At 32.2% G+C, this 14572-nt stretch overlaps 2 protein-coding genes across 4 annotated transcripts; both read left to right on the top strand.

Annotated features, from left to right (window-relative positions):
- Positions 1-277: 277 nt before the first annotated feature.
- On the top strand, positions 278-7003 carry LOC120770479 (putative sodium-dependent multivitamin transporter). 2 transcript variants are annotated; one of them, XM_040097983.1, is made up of 3 exons: positions 278-415; positions 3037-4102; positions 4936-7003. In XM_040097983.1, exons 2-3 carry the CDS (start codon positions 3124-3126, stop codon positions 5697-5699), a joined length of 1743 nt encoding a protein of 580 aa, XP_039953917.1. In that variant the 5' UTR covers positions 278-415; positions 3037-3123; the 3' UTR covers positions 5700-7003. The 2 variants fall into 2 exon arrangements, with proteins under 2 accessions (XP_039953917.1, XP_039953918.1); XM_040097984.1 differs by lacking the exon at positions 278-415 and adding an exon at positions 424-548 and having other exon boundaries at positions 4936-5699.
- Positions 7004-9725: 2722 nt separating this feature from the next.
- Positions 9726-14025, top strand: LOC120770478 (putative sodium-dependent multivitamin transporter). Of its 2 annotated transcripts, none has more exons than XM_040097982.1 (3): positions 9726-9899; positions 11691-12756; positions 12981-14025. In XM_040097982.1, the coding sequence occupies exons 2-3, from the start codon at positions 11778-11780 to the stop codon at positions 13751-13753; spliced, it is 1752 nt and encodes a 583-aa protein (XP_039953916.1). In that variant the 5' UTR covers positions 9726-9899; positions 11691-11777; the 3' UTR covers positions 13754-14025. The 2 variants fall into 2 exon arrangements, with proteins under 2 accessions (XP_039953916.1, XP_039953915.1); XM_040097981.1 differs by having other exon boundaries at positions 9726-9927.
- The last annotated feature ends 547 nt before the right edge of the window (positions 14026-14572 follow it).

Below are 14572 nucleotides of genomic sequence, written 5' to 3'. Positions count from 1 at the left end.
TAATTTTTGATATTTGTAAAAACTGTATACCTGCTTTTATTTATATTTGTTATATGAAAATAAATTTAAATTTTTTTAACAACTCCATGAGGTAAAACAGATATTACTCGAATATTCTTTAATTTTTTACAATTACAAAAAATCTATGAACACCGTGCGCACTGTGTGTCTCAAAGAATTCGCTAATTCACCTCAAATCAGCTGTTTGGCACATTTCTGCTCTTTGAAAATACATACCATGATTGAGAGTATCCTATCAATACAACTGTTTTGCTCACTTCTTATTGGATTTTCGAAGAAGTCGGATGATTTATGAGTCGGAAGTCGAAATCGTAAAATAGACAGTTTTAAAGTTACGTAGTGCGGTAATAAAGTGATAAAGAATATCTGCATACGTTTGAAAGCAAGTTAAAAGGTTCGTTCTGACATCAACTGATTGTAATTGATAAATAAATGTAGAATGAATGTGCTGAATTTTTATTAGTTAGTGATTGCAACGATTGAATGAGTGTTTATGTAAAGTGCGAGTGAAAAATTTTAGTGCGCAAGTATTTTTTTTGCTTACAAAATGCAGTATATACTTAAATGTATTAAATGTATGTATGTGCATATATAACAACATAAATACAAATTGCTATCATGGTTGGGAATATATTAATATGTTTTATATAAAAAAAACCTCGCGACATACGCTAAATTAATGACATATGTACATATGTATATATGTATATATAAGTGGTTGAACTTGTACCTTTTCCAATTAGAACTTTGGAAGCAAATGTCCTTCCGCCAACAACAATCACATATTCGACTTTTTCTGTGCGAGCAATACATACGCTGTACAAAACAAATATTTCGAGCTTTAAGTCAGAAACAACAAATTAACAGCATTAACACAAATACACACAAAAAAAGTGCTCAATTGTAATGTGAAACCGATTATTTGCATTTCAGGTAAACTGAAAATATGCGTGTATACAGCCGTGTTTACAAAAGAAGTATTGCCGGTAAACTATACAAAATTCAAATGCTCTCTCGCGAATTTTGTTTTTGTGGTGACTTGCGAGTGAAATGTAAAATATCATCATAAAAGCTAGTATAAAGCAAAAGCAGTGAATTTTTTAGTTTACAAGCTCTCAGTATTGTTTATTGAAAACCGTATGCTAGCTTTGAAGCTGTTTCTGCGAAAAAAATAAATAATTTATTGACACGATATTATGAAAAAAGCTTAGCTACTGGAATTTTTAATTTAAGTAGTTATATATGTACATATCCATATTTTAGTGCTTTATTTTACCCACGATTTATGCCAATAAGATTTTAAAATTTTAATAATAAAAATATTTTTGCTGATTCATAAAATGTTGTGTGAGTGAAATAATCGAAAAAAATGTTTGATTTGCTAATTTCTAATAATACTTAAAACTAAGACAAATACGCAAGTTGTCTTTTAAAAATATGAAAAAACGCTTAACTATGAAAATTAATAAAAATTAAAAGAAAACGGTTATTTTGAAAATAAACTAAATTAAAAAACAACGAGTTGATTTCAAAAACTATTTTGAAAGTAGAGAAAATTAAATATTAAAATATAATTTATTATTATTGTTGTTTAAAAATTAATAAAAAAATAGTAAATTATTTTCAGAACTAGAAAAAAAATTGCTTTTAGGTTGTCAAAAAAGTCTTGCGGTATTTTCGCTAGTTGGCGCTGAAAGCGCGTAGTTCCAGTTTTATTCGTCGCATCGGGTCATGCTATACCTTTTTGAAAAGCTCATTTCACGCGTGTCTGATTGATTGTCGTTTCTTTTAAGTCGTTTGTGAGTTATACATGGAGCAAAATAAAGAGAAAATACGGCATATTTTACAGTACTACTACGATAAAGGCAAAATTGCATCTCAAGCCGCTAATAAAATTTGTGCAGTTTATGGACCCGATACAGTTTCCATTTCCACCGCACAACGATGGTTTCAACGTTTTCGTTCTGGTGTAGAGGTGGTCGAAGATGCGCCACGCTCCGGAAGGCCTGTCGTCGAAAATTGCATTAAAATCGCTGAATTGGTCGAAAGAGACCGGCATAGTAGCAGCCGTAGCATCGGTCAAGAGCTGGGCATGAGTCATCAAAAATTCATTTCAATTTCGATAAAAAAAAATTCAATAAAAATACCGCAAGACTTTTTTGACAACCCATTATTTAAAATTATAAAAAATTATCATATATGTAAGTATATGTATACATATATAATTACCATTTATATTTTTAACTGTCCCTTATTTAGAAAAGCTTATAATTTTTATTATCGGCATAAAAATGTAATAATTTTTTGTTATAAAAGAGAGTTGGGAATAAATTAAAGTACTTACATACTATATGTGCATTAGAGTGATTCAAAAAAAAAATTTTTTTTCGTTTCGTACTCGGAAAAATAGGTTCCTAGACACCTCTAAGAAAGCCTCTCCAAAAACCTTATTCATAATGATTTTTTTCATTGAGTTATAAAATTCATAAGAAATAAAAAATTTTGCCAAAAATAATCAAACTTTAACCGTTAATAACGGTTGGGTTTACGAAAAAATCATAATATACCTTTTTTGTAGAGCATTCAATTTCCTAAAAAATCCAACTAACAAGATATTTTTTCAAGTAATTGGAAGCGAGATATAAATTTTTCAATCTGATAATAAGAAAAAATAGAAAACTGTATGTAGCAGGACCTTCCCGTTACAATTAAAAACTCACGTTTAGAGAGGCTTTCTTAGAGGTGTCTAAGAACCTATTTTTCCAAGTACGAAACGAAAAAAAAAATTTTTTTTAATCACTCTAATGTGCATATGTACATACATATGTATGAAACAAAATTCGCGACAATAGTTAATGATTTATTTACTTTATTTTTTTTTTTTGTAATGTAATTGTATTTATTTTTGATAAATATGCATATTACACACATACATATACAAATGTATGCTCATAATATAATTATTCTGATATCTTAGCAACAAATACATACATATGTTTTCCATATATTATATAGATACATGTCAGCTGTAAATAGACAGGAAACTCCCATATCGCTGCGTTATTTCAGTTAATTTTATTTGTATAAGCATTCAGAAACACGATGGAGCCCAGTTTTGATAGTTGGGACTTTGCCGTGCTGATTATAATATTGGCAATATCGGCTATGATTGGCATTTACTATCGCTATACGGGCGGAAAGCAGAAAACAATCAAAGAATACCTCCTGGCCGATCAGAGTATGACCACATTTCCGGTTGCTGTGAGTTTGATGGCGAGTTTTATGTCCTCCATCACGCTACTGGGTGTTTCCAGTGAAAGTTATCAATTTGGCACCATGTTTTGTATAATCAATTTGGCATACATCATAAGCACACCGATTGCAGCGTATTTATTTCTACCGGTCTTCTATCGCATGCGTACCATGAGCGTTTATGAATACTTGGAACGTCGTTTTGGTCACTCAACACGTCTCGCCGCTTCGATTGCCTACTCCATACAGATGATACTTTATATGGGCATTGTACTTTATGCGCCAGCCTTAGCCCTGGAAGCTGTTACCGGTGTGAGCAAAGCTACCGCTATATTGGTTATTGGTTTAATATGTACCTTCTACTCGACTATTGGTGGCCTAAAGGCTGTGCTGATAACCGATGTCTTTCAATCGCTCTTAATGTTCGCTGCCATTTATGCAGTAATCGTGGTGTCGGCCATCAAAGCCGGTGGTTTGGCGCCAATTTGGCAGGTAGCCGAGGAGCGTAATCGTATATATTTCACGGACTTTTCTCTGGATCCCACTGTGCGACATAGTTGGTTGAGTCTCATTGTTGGTGGTATGGTGACTTATATGTCGTTGTATGGTGTCAATCAGGTGCAAGTGCAACGTTTATTGAGTGTACGCAATTTGAAGAGCGCCCAGGCGGCACTGTGGTGGAATTTGCCAATTTTGAGTTTGCTCAGTTTCAGCACATTGTTCAGTGGTTTAGCGATATTTCACTATTACAGAAATTGTGATCCGCTACTGGAGGGTAGAATACAATCGAGAGATCAATTGATGCCTTTATTTGCGGTGGATACAATGGGTAAGAGTCTGAATTAGTTTTTAATTGATTGATTGAACGCATAATTAAACCATACATATTTATTCAACACAATATATCGCATCAAAAAGAATATTAGGGTGGGGCATGAACTGGATTTAATATTATTGCGCTATATTATACACTATAACTGGAAAACCTCTAAGACTTTTCCCTTAACATCTATTTTTCGAAGATTCATTTTATTTCAGCCACCAACTACTCGTTAAAGTAAAGTTTAACTTAGGTTCACCGGCGGTTAATATCAATCTCAGTCACTTCTCTTGGTTCACTAAAGGTGTGTCTACCGAGATATTTCAATTTCAGCCTGGCAAAAACCGGGCAACAGCGGAGGAAGTAGTAAGATGATTTCACCACGCCTTCCTCCATACCTTCATACAGTTTGCTAAAGAGCGTTCTACAGGTTATGTAAACACGCCGCGTGATGGAACACCTGCTTCTTCTTCTTTCTCAGAGCGCCTACAGTTGCTAGAAAATTGGGGCTTTGCTAACAGCCAGCCATTTCGGAGGACCTTTTACGGTTTGCTGTGGGTCAGAAGGATTTCGAGGTGCAAAGGTCCAACGCAAAGTTCACGTTTTATATTTTTTCGATAAAACTTACATATATATGTATATGTATATATATCCCAGACAAGCTAATATTAAAACCAATACCGATTATATCACAAGGAACGAGTTAAACGTTTTTAGGTTATGTGTTAATTACTTCATAAAGCTCATCTTTTTGCTTTAATCGTAAACCTCAATTCACATAATCACATCAGTCATCTTCAACAAAATTACTATGTTATTTTTCTACCACTTTTTCAACACAGGTCAGTATCCAGGCTTATGTGGTCTCTTCGTATCGGGTATCTTCTCCGCCAGTCTCTCGACTGTTTCATCAGCCGTCAGCTCACTATCGACTGTAACGTTAGAAGACTACATCAAACCATTGTATAAACACTTTACGAAAACACCGTTACATGAAACTAAATCAACACTGCCAAGTAAAATTATGGCCTGCATTTATGGGCTTGTCTGCATCGGTATGGCTTTCACGGCTGGTTCTATGGGTGGCGTTTTACAAGCATCTCTCACCATTTTCGGTGTAATTGGTGGACCATTGTTGGCACTCTTCACACTCGGCTTGTGTACGACGCGTCCGAATCAACGTGGCGTACTTCTGGGTCTACTAATCGGTTTCATATTTTCCTTCATTATCGGTTTTGGTGGTCCGAAACAACCGCCCACCCCGTTAGATTTTAAAGATGATGGTTGCTCAGCTGCTGGTAATATGACTCTAGTCGCCGCGGCCCTTACACAGGCGTTTAATACGACAACCGCTCAACCAACAACAGCGTCGCCAACAATTGAATATAATTGGTTCTATAGATTGTCATACTTGTGGTTCTCCGTAATTGGTTTCTTAATAACAATAATTGGAGGTTATGTTTTAAGTTTGCTATTGGAGACCTTGAAATGGGCTGACAATAAACAAATCTATTTAGATAGTCAGCAAATCGATGTAGACTTATTCATACCACCGTTGGCGCGAAGATTAAGAAGGCATGACATTGAAGAAATGACAAAGTTATAAAGCGCTTTCCAAGCTAGCACCAAAACAACAATATACTTAATTATAGATGAAAGTGCAAAAAGTATTCATGTATATAAAAAAGTAATTAATTTAAATTCGCTTTTATTGGTTAGTGCTTTGAAAGTTTATTATAATGTCAGTGTGTGCTTAAGCTGTTAAGGGTTTCTTTTAAGTTGTCGTAGTTGGTAGAATATTTTTAGCAAAATCGTTAAATACTTCGAGTATGTATATATTTATAGATTATTTGATTGATTTAGTACAATTTTAGCGCTCTACAGGGCATTTATTTTAAATAAAGTAGAGCCAAAATAGTTGTTTACCCCAAATTACAGCCATTTTGAGGTTAACACTACACAATTATATTACTACATACATGTAGATTATAATATTAAATTTTATTTTTTTAGGATCAATGTTTTCATAAAATTTATTTGTCATTTATTAAAAATTATTTTTAATGTATTAAACCCCTAAACAATGTATATGATTTAATTAAAAGGAGCTTTTACTTAATTATTAAAAAACTTCTGTTCTAAAATACTGCAAACAAAGATTCTACGCTTTTAAAGCTTTAAAGAATGAAATCACACTCAAAAAATATAACTTTATATGTACAGTAGTATATTCTCAGGGCCAGCTTAACCTATAAATTATATAGGCTATGCAATATATACATACTTATGTACATAAATATTTTTCTTTAAAATTTTATTAAGTAAGTAAGTTTCGTGATTACCTCAAATTATGTTGAATAGTCTTTATAATATTATTCTTTATCGAAAAAATCTAAAACTCTTAGTTTAAGCACTATATTTCTTTTTTTAATTATTAAGCAAATTAAAGTTTATATTTTATTCAATGAAATGTTAATATTTTTTAGTGTTATTCGTATTTACATAAAAAGAAAAATAATTCTGTTGTAAATGTGCTCAAAATAAATTGTTACAAATATATTTACTACAATACTGCACATTTATGTCAGATATAAAGAGTCTTCCATTTTAACTGTAGTCAGCTGAAAAAAATATTGTAACGGTTTTAATGCTGATATGCTGTTAATAAACGGTGATCGGTCGGTGACTTTGAAGCTTTAATTTTTATAAACACTGCGTAAATGTAATTACAACAAGAAAATTGTAAATAGTAAAAAGGAATTGAGGAATGTTTTTGCTGACTCGGCATTTTTTGAAATGAAAGCAGATTAAATTTTATTTATTAATATATTTTTTATTATTAAAAAGCATTTTTAATTCACTGTAATTATTTCATCATACGTGGTTTAAGTGGTTACAATAACTTTTATAAATTTTTTAAAAATATTGTTGTACATTTTTTTGAATATATTTTAGTTATTATTGTAATTTTTATAATTTATTCTGTTATTATTGTTTTTTTATTTCTCACTTATTGCTTTAAATATCATTAATCAATTTCAATAATACGAAACTATGATAAAAGTCTCAAATATACATATGTATGTTAAGGAATTCATTCATTCATGTTCATTAACATTCTCTGTACACACCTTTGACAGCATATCAGCAAAATGTTAGCATTCATTCATGTTCATTAACATTCTCTGTACACACCTTTGACAGCATATCAGCAAAATGTTAGTCCTTAGCAGATGATTTTAAGAGATGTAGCAATATTTGCAGTAATCTGTTTATCACCAATAAAATACTCTCCATCTACTTATAAACAGCATCAAAAAACACTATGAAGAATCTCTAAGGAGTGCGTACCTAAAACAATTTACAAGTATATACATGTATAGTATGTACAATATACAAATAAACGTAAGATGTTACTTAGAAAAAAAAAATTATAAAATATATGTATAAAAACAATATACCACATTGAAAAAATGTATATTTATGTATTAAATATTCCGTTAAAATGTAAATTATCTATTTTTGATGAACTATTTTTGATCAACCTTGAAATTAAGAATAAAAAACGAATATGTTCGTGCATATACAATTTTATTGTATTATATTAAGAGCTAATATAAGCACGTGAAAATCTCAAAAGTGTATATTTTCAGTCTTAACATCAGAAGAGTAAAACTATGCCTACGTACACACTTATTTGCGTATAATTAATGTGTTTATAGTAAAAATGTTATAATAAATAATGCATAAAACATAGTGAAAAATCCATTTACTATTATTATTATATTTCTTTTTAGTCTCTCTAATTGATTTATGACAGATCATTTATAACGACATTCATAATAAGTATATTTTCTTAAAAAGTAGAAACATCAGCTACATTTAGAAAAATTATTGTTTAATATAGAAAAAATACTCATAATTTTCGTGAATGCTTTTATCAAAATATTATTTTAACTTCCTTGTCGGGGTAGAATTATAACAAATTTGTATGGAGATCTCTAGAATCGTCTTAAGATCTGTCCAGAACTATTATAAGTAGTATAAGTCAGGTTGCTCTATATTTACTTAAATAATTAATATGCATTCTATAAGTTTCGAATTTACAGATTTGCATTGTTTCGCAGTAGATAAAGCAAAACTAATTGAGGAATAATTGAAGAATTGCTACAGAAATAAGTTTTTTTAATGGTCGTGCAAGCTTTTAAAAGCATATATTTTATGGGTTGGTAGTGCCCAGAGTGATTCCACACTTTAAGAGCATCCGGATACATATTACATAACATACATAAAAATACGCCACCGAAGGGATAAGAATATAAAATCCAACCGTTCAGTATAGTTATAAAAATAATCAACAATTTTATAAACTCGATTACGCTGCTCTTTTGATTTTTACAAGTATGTTTCAATTATTAGTAGTTTTTAAATCACACAATTACCGTTGACACATTCCTTTATTACTCTTGCTATTAAAATCGAAATGACCTTGAATAAATATTCTTTGCCATTTTTTTCTAATAATAATTTTGTTGTTTAGCGCAAGCATTCAATGATTTCTTTTATGATTAAGCATTGAGCATTACTGTGATAAGGAATTGAGTTTTGGCGTTTCGTCCATGATACATCGCAACTACTGCTAAGTGTTGAAATGTGTACTGTTATCTTCGAAATAAGCATTTTTGAAAAGAATTTCAAAATTTTAGCTTGAATTTGCATTTGTTACTTTCTTAACTGTTATAGAAAATATTCCAAGATTGAGATTATATCAGCAGATACATATACATATGTATGTATGTAGATAAACTCAGATATAATTCCTGGATGCAGGTTTAAAAATATTTGTTCAAAACTAAATATAATTTATATCGAATGCAACTTCATCCATTAGACTGGTTTATTGTTTAAAGTTCTCAAATAATAACAAATATGTACATACATACATACATACATACAAATGTATATATTTTTCGGTTCCATTATCATTAGCAAAAGTGAGCATTTTCTTTTCATTTCTATTCATTTCTATGTACATATATAATTCGTTATTATAATGCCAAAACAAAATTTTAACGTCCAATTAGCATTTTTTATAATTCAAATGTAAAAACTTTACACTCCATTGAAATGCTTTCACCTCAACTCAACACTTTTCTCAAAGTAACTCAACACAGAGAAAACAGTTATCGATTGGCACGTCGCCTTATAGTAACTAAACACGACAGGTAGGTTTGTCAGGTATGTTTGTGTGGATTACGATCGGTGTGTAGGATCATGTCATCAGAGAGCAATAAGCGCGGAAAATCAGACAACTACTATTTAAAAAAAAATAATAATAATGTGTTAAAATAATTGCGGAATAATTTGCACATATTTTTCAATTCACATGCGAATTAAAAAGTGTAAATATTAATTAACATTAACCGATTGTTTGTCGCACATGTTTCCAGTTTTAAGAACGAACGTTAAATGTATGGCGTGTATGGCGAGAGCAGTGAGCTTGACGTTTGCCAATATACGAAAGCCTTTAAATATTATTGAACTAATTGCGATTACTTAAATTCTCTGCATATTTTGCGCTCTGTGTGACTTTAAAATTTCTAATTCACCACAGCACCACGTCAGGTGTGCTCACTACAATGCGCGCCCTTTGAAAATATCGAGTTGAGAGTATGCTTTCAATGCGACCATTTCGCTCACTTCTTATTGGATTTTCGAAGAAGTCGGACGTTTTATGAATCGGAAGTCAGTATTCGCAAAATATACTGTTGTTAGGTGGCGCGTTGCGACAATAAAGTGTTTATAGGTGCGTACATGTGTATGCATGTGAAAAGGTACGGTTTGTTTATGTTAACTGTTTGAAATTGATAAACAATTGTGATGATTTGTTTGCAGTTAAATTATTAAATGACAGATTTAATATTTACATGTACATATGTATGTATCTAAAGTGTGAGTGAAATTTGTAGTGCGCAAGTTTTGTTTTTGCAACATAGACGAGTATACATACATATATATTTATGTACATACATATGTATGTGTGTCAGTGAAGAAGAAAACAAATATGTGTATTTTACATATATGTACATATGTATGTACATACGTATGTGCTATATACTTTTCGCTGCGTGTGCTTGGCGCTAAATTCATGACGTAAAAGTAGCGGATTTTGTTTTGTTTTTGAATGAGAAAGCACGTGCTGTTCTGCGCAACAACAACTATGCCGGCGTTTTTTTATGTGTCTTACTCATTTTTCTATACAAATATTTTGAGCTTTTCTGTTCAAAATTGCATCATGATCGTACTTATATTAAACATAAAATGCGTTGATGACCTTTGAATATTAAAATGGCGCGATAATTAATTTATGTATTAATATTCAATTAAATTATTATCTAATTATCGGAGAATCGTGTACTATGGTGATCATGATCGCAAAATTTTTAAATTTTTCTTAATAAAGATTTTCGGGATTAGTTAAAAAAAAAAATAATAATAATTTAAATGTTCATGCAATTATTTATTAGTGCAGTACTTGCAACCCTGATAGTGACTGAAGTTTTTCCGTTTTGTTACCGCAATTCGGATCAAGTTACAGTAGAATAATAAATATATTAAAAATGAAACCGCAATTAATTATATAAAAATGTAAAAAAAAAATTAAATTAAGTTGTAAAAATTGTTATAAAGTGAAAATGTGTTCAATCGTAAAGTGAAACTGATTATTAGTATTACAAGTTAATTGAAAACTTGTGGAACTTAACAATTTATCGTGCTTTCGAATTTTAATTTTTTGTGATAACAAATCTTTGTGGGCAGAAGTATCATAAGTCTCTCATAAAATTGGGTTTTTATAATATACGTTGAAGGACTGGCAAATCGGTAGCATACCTCAAAGGTATACAATGTATGTTAGTATGTATGAGGAGCATATTCTATAAATACAATAACAGTAAGTGCTTGCTGCGAAAGCCGGAAGTCGACAAAAACCGAACGCAAATCATATTGGAATAAGAAAAAAACGCTAGCTTCGGCTGCACCGACCTACATATATGTAATACAATTCACAGGTTTCTTTCTTATAACATAAAATGATAAACAAATATCTTTATCTTGATTTTGGACGGTCAGTTTGTGTGACAGCTACATATATGCTATAGTGGTCCGTCCTGAATAATATATTCAAAAAGATACATTTAAAATTTTGTGAAGACATCCTGTCATACGAGGTCGTGATTTATGACGTTGCGATCAATAGGCATGTCAGCGATAGGTTATATTGATCCGATACCGTCAATTTCAACAAATGAGCAACTACTTGGAAAGTAAAGAAGATGCACAAAATTCTAGGTCGACATCTTAAAAATTTCAGAACTAGTTTGCATATCTAAAAACGGACTGACGGACAGAGGGGCATAGCTAAATCGATTCAGCATAGTCATAATCATAGGGTCTTCGACGTTTTCTTCTGCAACACAATACTTTATAACATTTTTACTTAATTTCTCTAATTTCTGATATTAGTGCTTTAATTTATATTGACATGCTACATCAATACTCATTTATATTTCTGCTTTTATATATTTATATATATTAGATTTATGTCAGCTGTAATTAGGCGCGAAACCCATACTTTGCTTCGTTATTTCTCTACAATTTATTTATATAAACATTCATAAACACGATGGAGCCCAGTTTTGATGGTTGGGACTTTGCCGTACTGATTACTGTGCTGTCGATTTCGACTTCGATTGGCATTTACTATCGCTATACGGGCGGAAAGCAGAAAACAATCAAGGAATACCTCCTGGCCGACCAGAGTATGTCCACATTTCCGGTTGCTGTGAGCTTGATGGCGAGTTTTATGTCCTCCATCTCATTACTCGGTATATCCAATGAGAGTTATCAATTTGGCACCATGTTTTGTATAATCAATTTGTCGTACATCATAAGCACACCGATTATAGCGTATTTATTCCTACCGGTGTTCTATCGCATGCGCACCATGAGCGTTTATGAATACTTGGAACGTCGTTTTGGTCACTCAACACGTCTCGCCGCTTCGATTGCCTACTCCATACAGATGATACTTTACACGGGTATTGTACTTTATGCGCCAGCGTTAGCACTCGAAGCTGTTACCGGTGTGAGCAAGGTTACCGCGATATTAGCTATTGGCTTAATTTGCACCTTCTACTCGACCATTGGTGGACTAAAAGCTGTGCTGATAACCGATGTCTTTCAATCGCTCCTAATGTTCGCTGCCATTTACGCAGTAATCGTCGTATCGGCCATCAAAGCTGGTGGTTTGGCGCCGATTTGGCAGGTAGCCGAGGAGCGTAATCGTATATATTTCACGGACTTTTCTCTGGATCCCACTGTGCGACATAGTTGGTTGAGTCTCATTATTGGTGGCATGGTGATATATATGTCAGTAAATGCTGTTAATCAGGTGCAAGTGCAACGTTTATTGAGTGTACGTAATTTGAAGAGCGCCCAGGCGGCAATATGGTGGAATGTACCTATTCTGAGCGCACTAAGCCTGAGCACATTATTCAGTGGTTTAGCGATATTTCACTATTATAAAGATTGTGATCCCCTGCTGGAGGGTAGAATACAATCTAGAGATCAATTGATGCCTTTGTTTGCGGTGGATACAATGGGTAAGAGCCTGAAAAGGTTTTTTATGATTTTTGCATGATATGCATATGATACACTAATTTTGTTTCAAATTAATATGTTTAAGGAATAATTAAAAAGTTTTTAGTTTCGATTTTTCATGTTTCATAAACCTTAGCATGTTCTTAAACGCTCAAACCATAAAACCCCATCATACATTACACGTACCAAAAATATTGTATTTTTTCCTACTATTTTCCCATCACAGGTCAATATCCTGGTTTATGTGGCCTCTTCGTATCAGGCATATTTTCCGCCAGTCTCTCAAGCGTTTCATCAGCGGTCAGCTCACTATCGACTGTAACACTAGAGGACTACATCAAACCATTGTATAAACACTTTACGAAAAGACCGTTACAAGAAACAGAATCAACATTGCCGAGTAAAATTATGGCCTGCATTTATGGAATGGTCTGCATCGGTATGGCTTTCACGGCCAGTTCTATGGGTGGTGTTCTACAGGCATCTCTAACCATTTTCGGCGTAGTCGGTGGACCATTGTTGGCCCTCTTCACACTCGGTTTATTTACGACGCGTGCGAATCAACGTGGCGTACTTTTGGGTCTACTAATCGGTTTGATATTCTCCTTCATTATCGGTTTCGGTGGTCCGAAACAACCGCCAACCACGTTAGATTTTAAAGATGATGGTTGCCCAGCTGCTGGTAATATGACTTTGGTCGCCGAGTCCCTTACACAGGCGTTCAATATGACAACCGCGCAACCAACAACAGCGTCGCCGCCAATTGCATATAACTGGTTCTATAGACTGTCTTATATGTGGTATTGCGTAATCGGTTTTTTGATTACACTAATTGGTGGTTATGTTTTAAGTTTGCTATTGGAGGCTCTAAAATGGGCTGACAATAAGCAAATCTATCTTGATCATCAACAAATCGATGTAGACTTATTCGTACCACCGTTGGCGCGAAGATTAAGACGGCACGACGCTGAGGAATTGACAAAGTTCCAAGGTGCCTAGGAAAAAGTGTGTTTTGAAGTTCAGTTTTATGTTGAATATGTTACTCAATTAATTATAATATCTCTATTTTAATTTAATTATTTAATTGACTTGTAAATTTCGAACTTTCTTCTTTGCATTTATTTTTAAGCAAGTGGAGCTAAACTAACTCTTAGCTCAAGTCATAGTAATTCTATAGGTTTATGTTTACTGCAAAAATACTTAATAGCCGCTAAGGCTAAAATATTTACTTTTTACTTAATAAAATAATCTAGTTTAATTGTCAATTTTAAGCACTTTACTAATGAATGTAAAATATAATAATATTTGAGTTTATACTTCACTCAGGAAAATGTTACTAGTTTTAGTGTTATTTGTATTAACGAAACGAAAAGAAACTCTGGAATAAATATGTATATTCGAAATAAATTGCTAAAAATATGTATTTTTACTAAATTTTTCATATTTGTGTCAGATATATAAGAAAGTAGGTACAAATACAAATAGGTACATTTGTATTGTCGTCAGCTGAAAAAGTATTGTAAAGGGTTTTAATGCTGATTTGCTGTTAATAATCGTTGCTAGCTTTTGATGACACATGACATTAATGTTTTTACAGATTAATTTTGCTAAGCAAAGTATACACATTATACCATATACTACTGCAATTAATTTTGTTGAAAAAATAAAGTAAAATGTTTAATGTACAAAATTTATTTTGCATTAAGTTCACAGTAATTATTTCATCAAATTCCTCTTTGCTGCTTCATTAAAATTTTAAATGTACAAACACATTAATGTGGGCAAAAAATAGTAAGACTTTTAATTTAAATTTCGCGC

This window comes from Bactrocera tryoni, chromosome 3 (assembly GCF_016617805.1).
Source record: "Bactrocera tryoni isolate S06 chromosome 3, CSIRO_BtryS06_freeze2, whole genome shotgun sequence".
Lineage (NCBI taxonomy): Eukaryota > Metazoa > Arthropoda > Insecta > Diptera > Tephritidae > Bactrocera > Bactrocera tryoni.
Note: the sequence above shows the minus strand (reverse complement) of the source record. Positions and strands in the feature narration are given on the sequence as shown.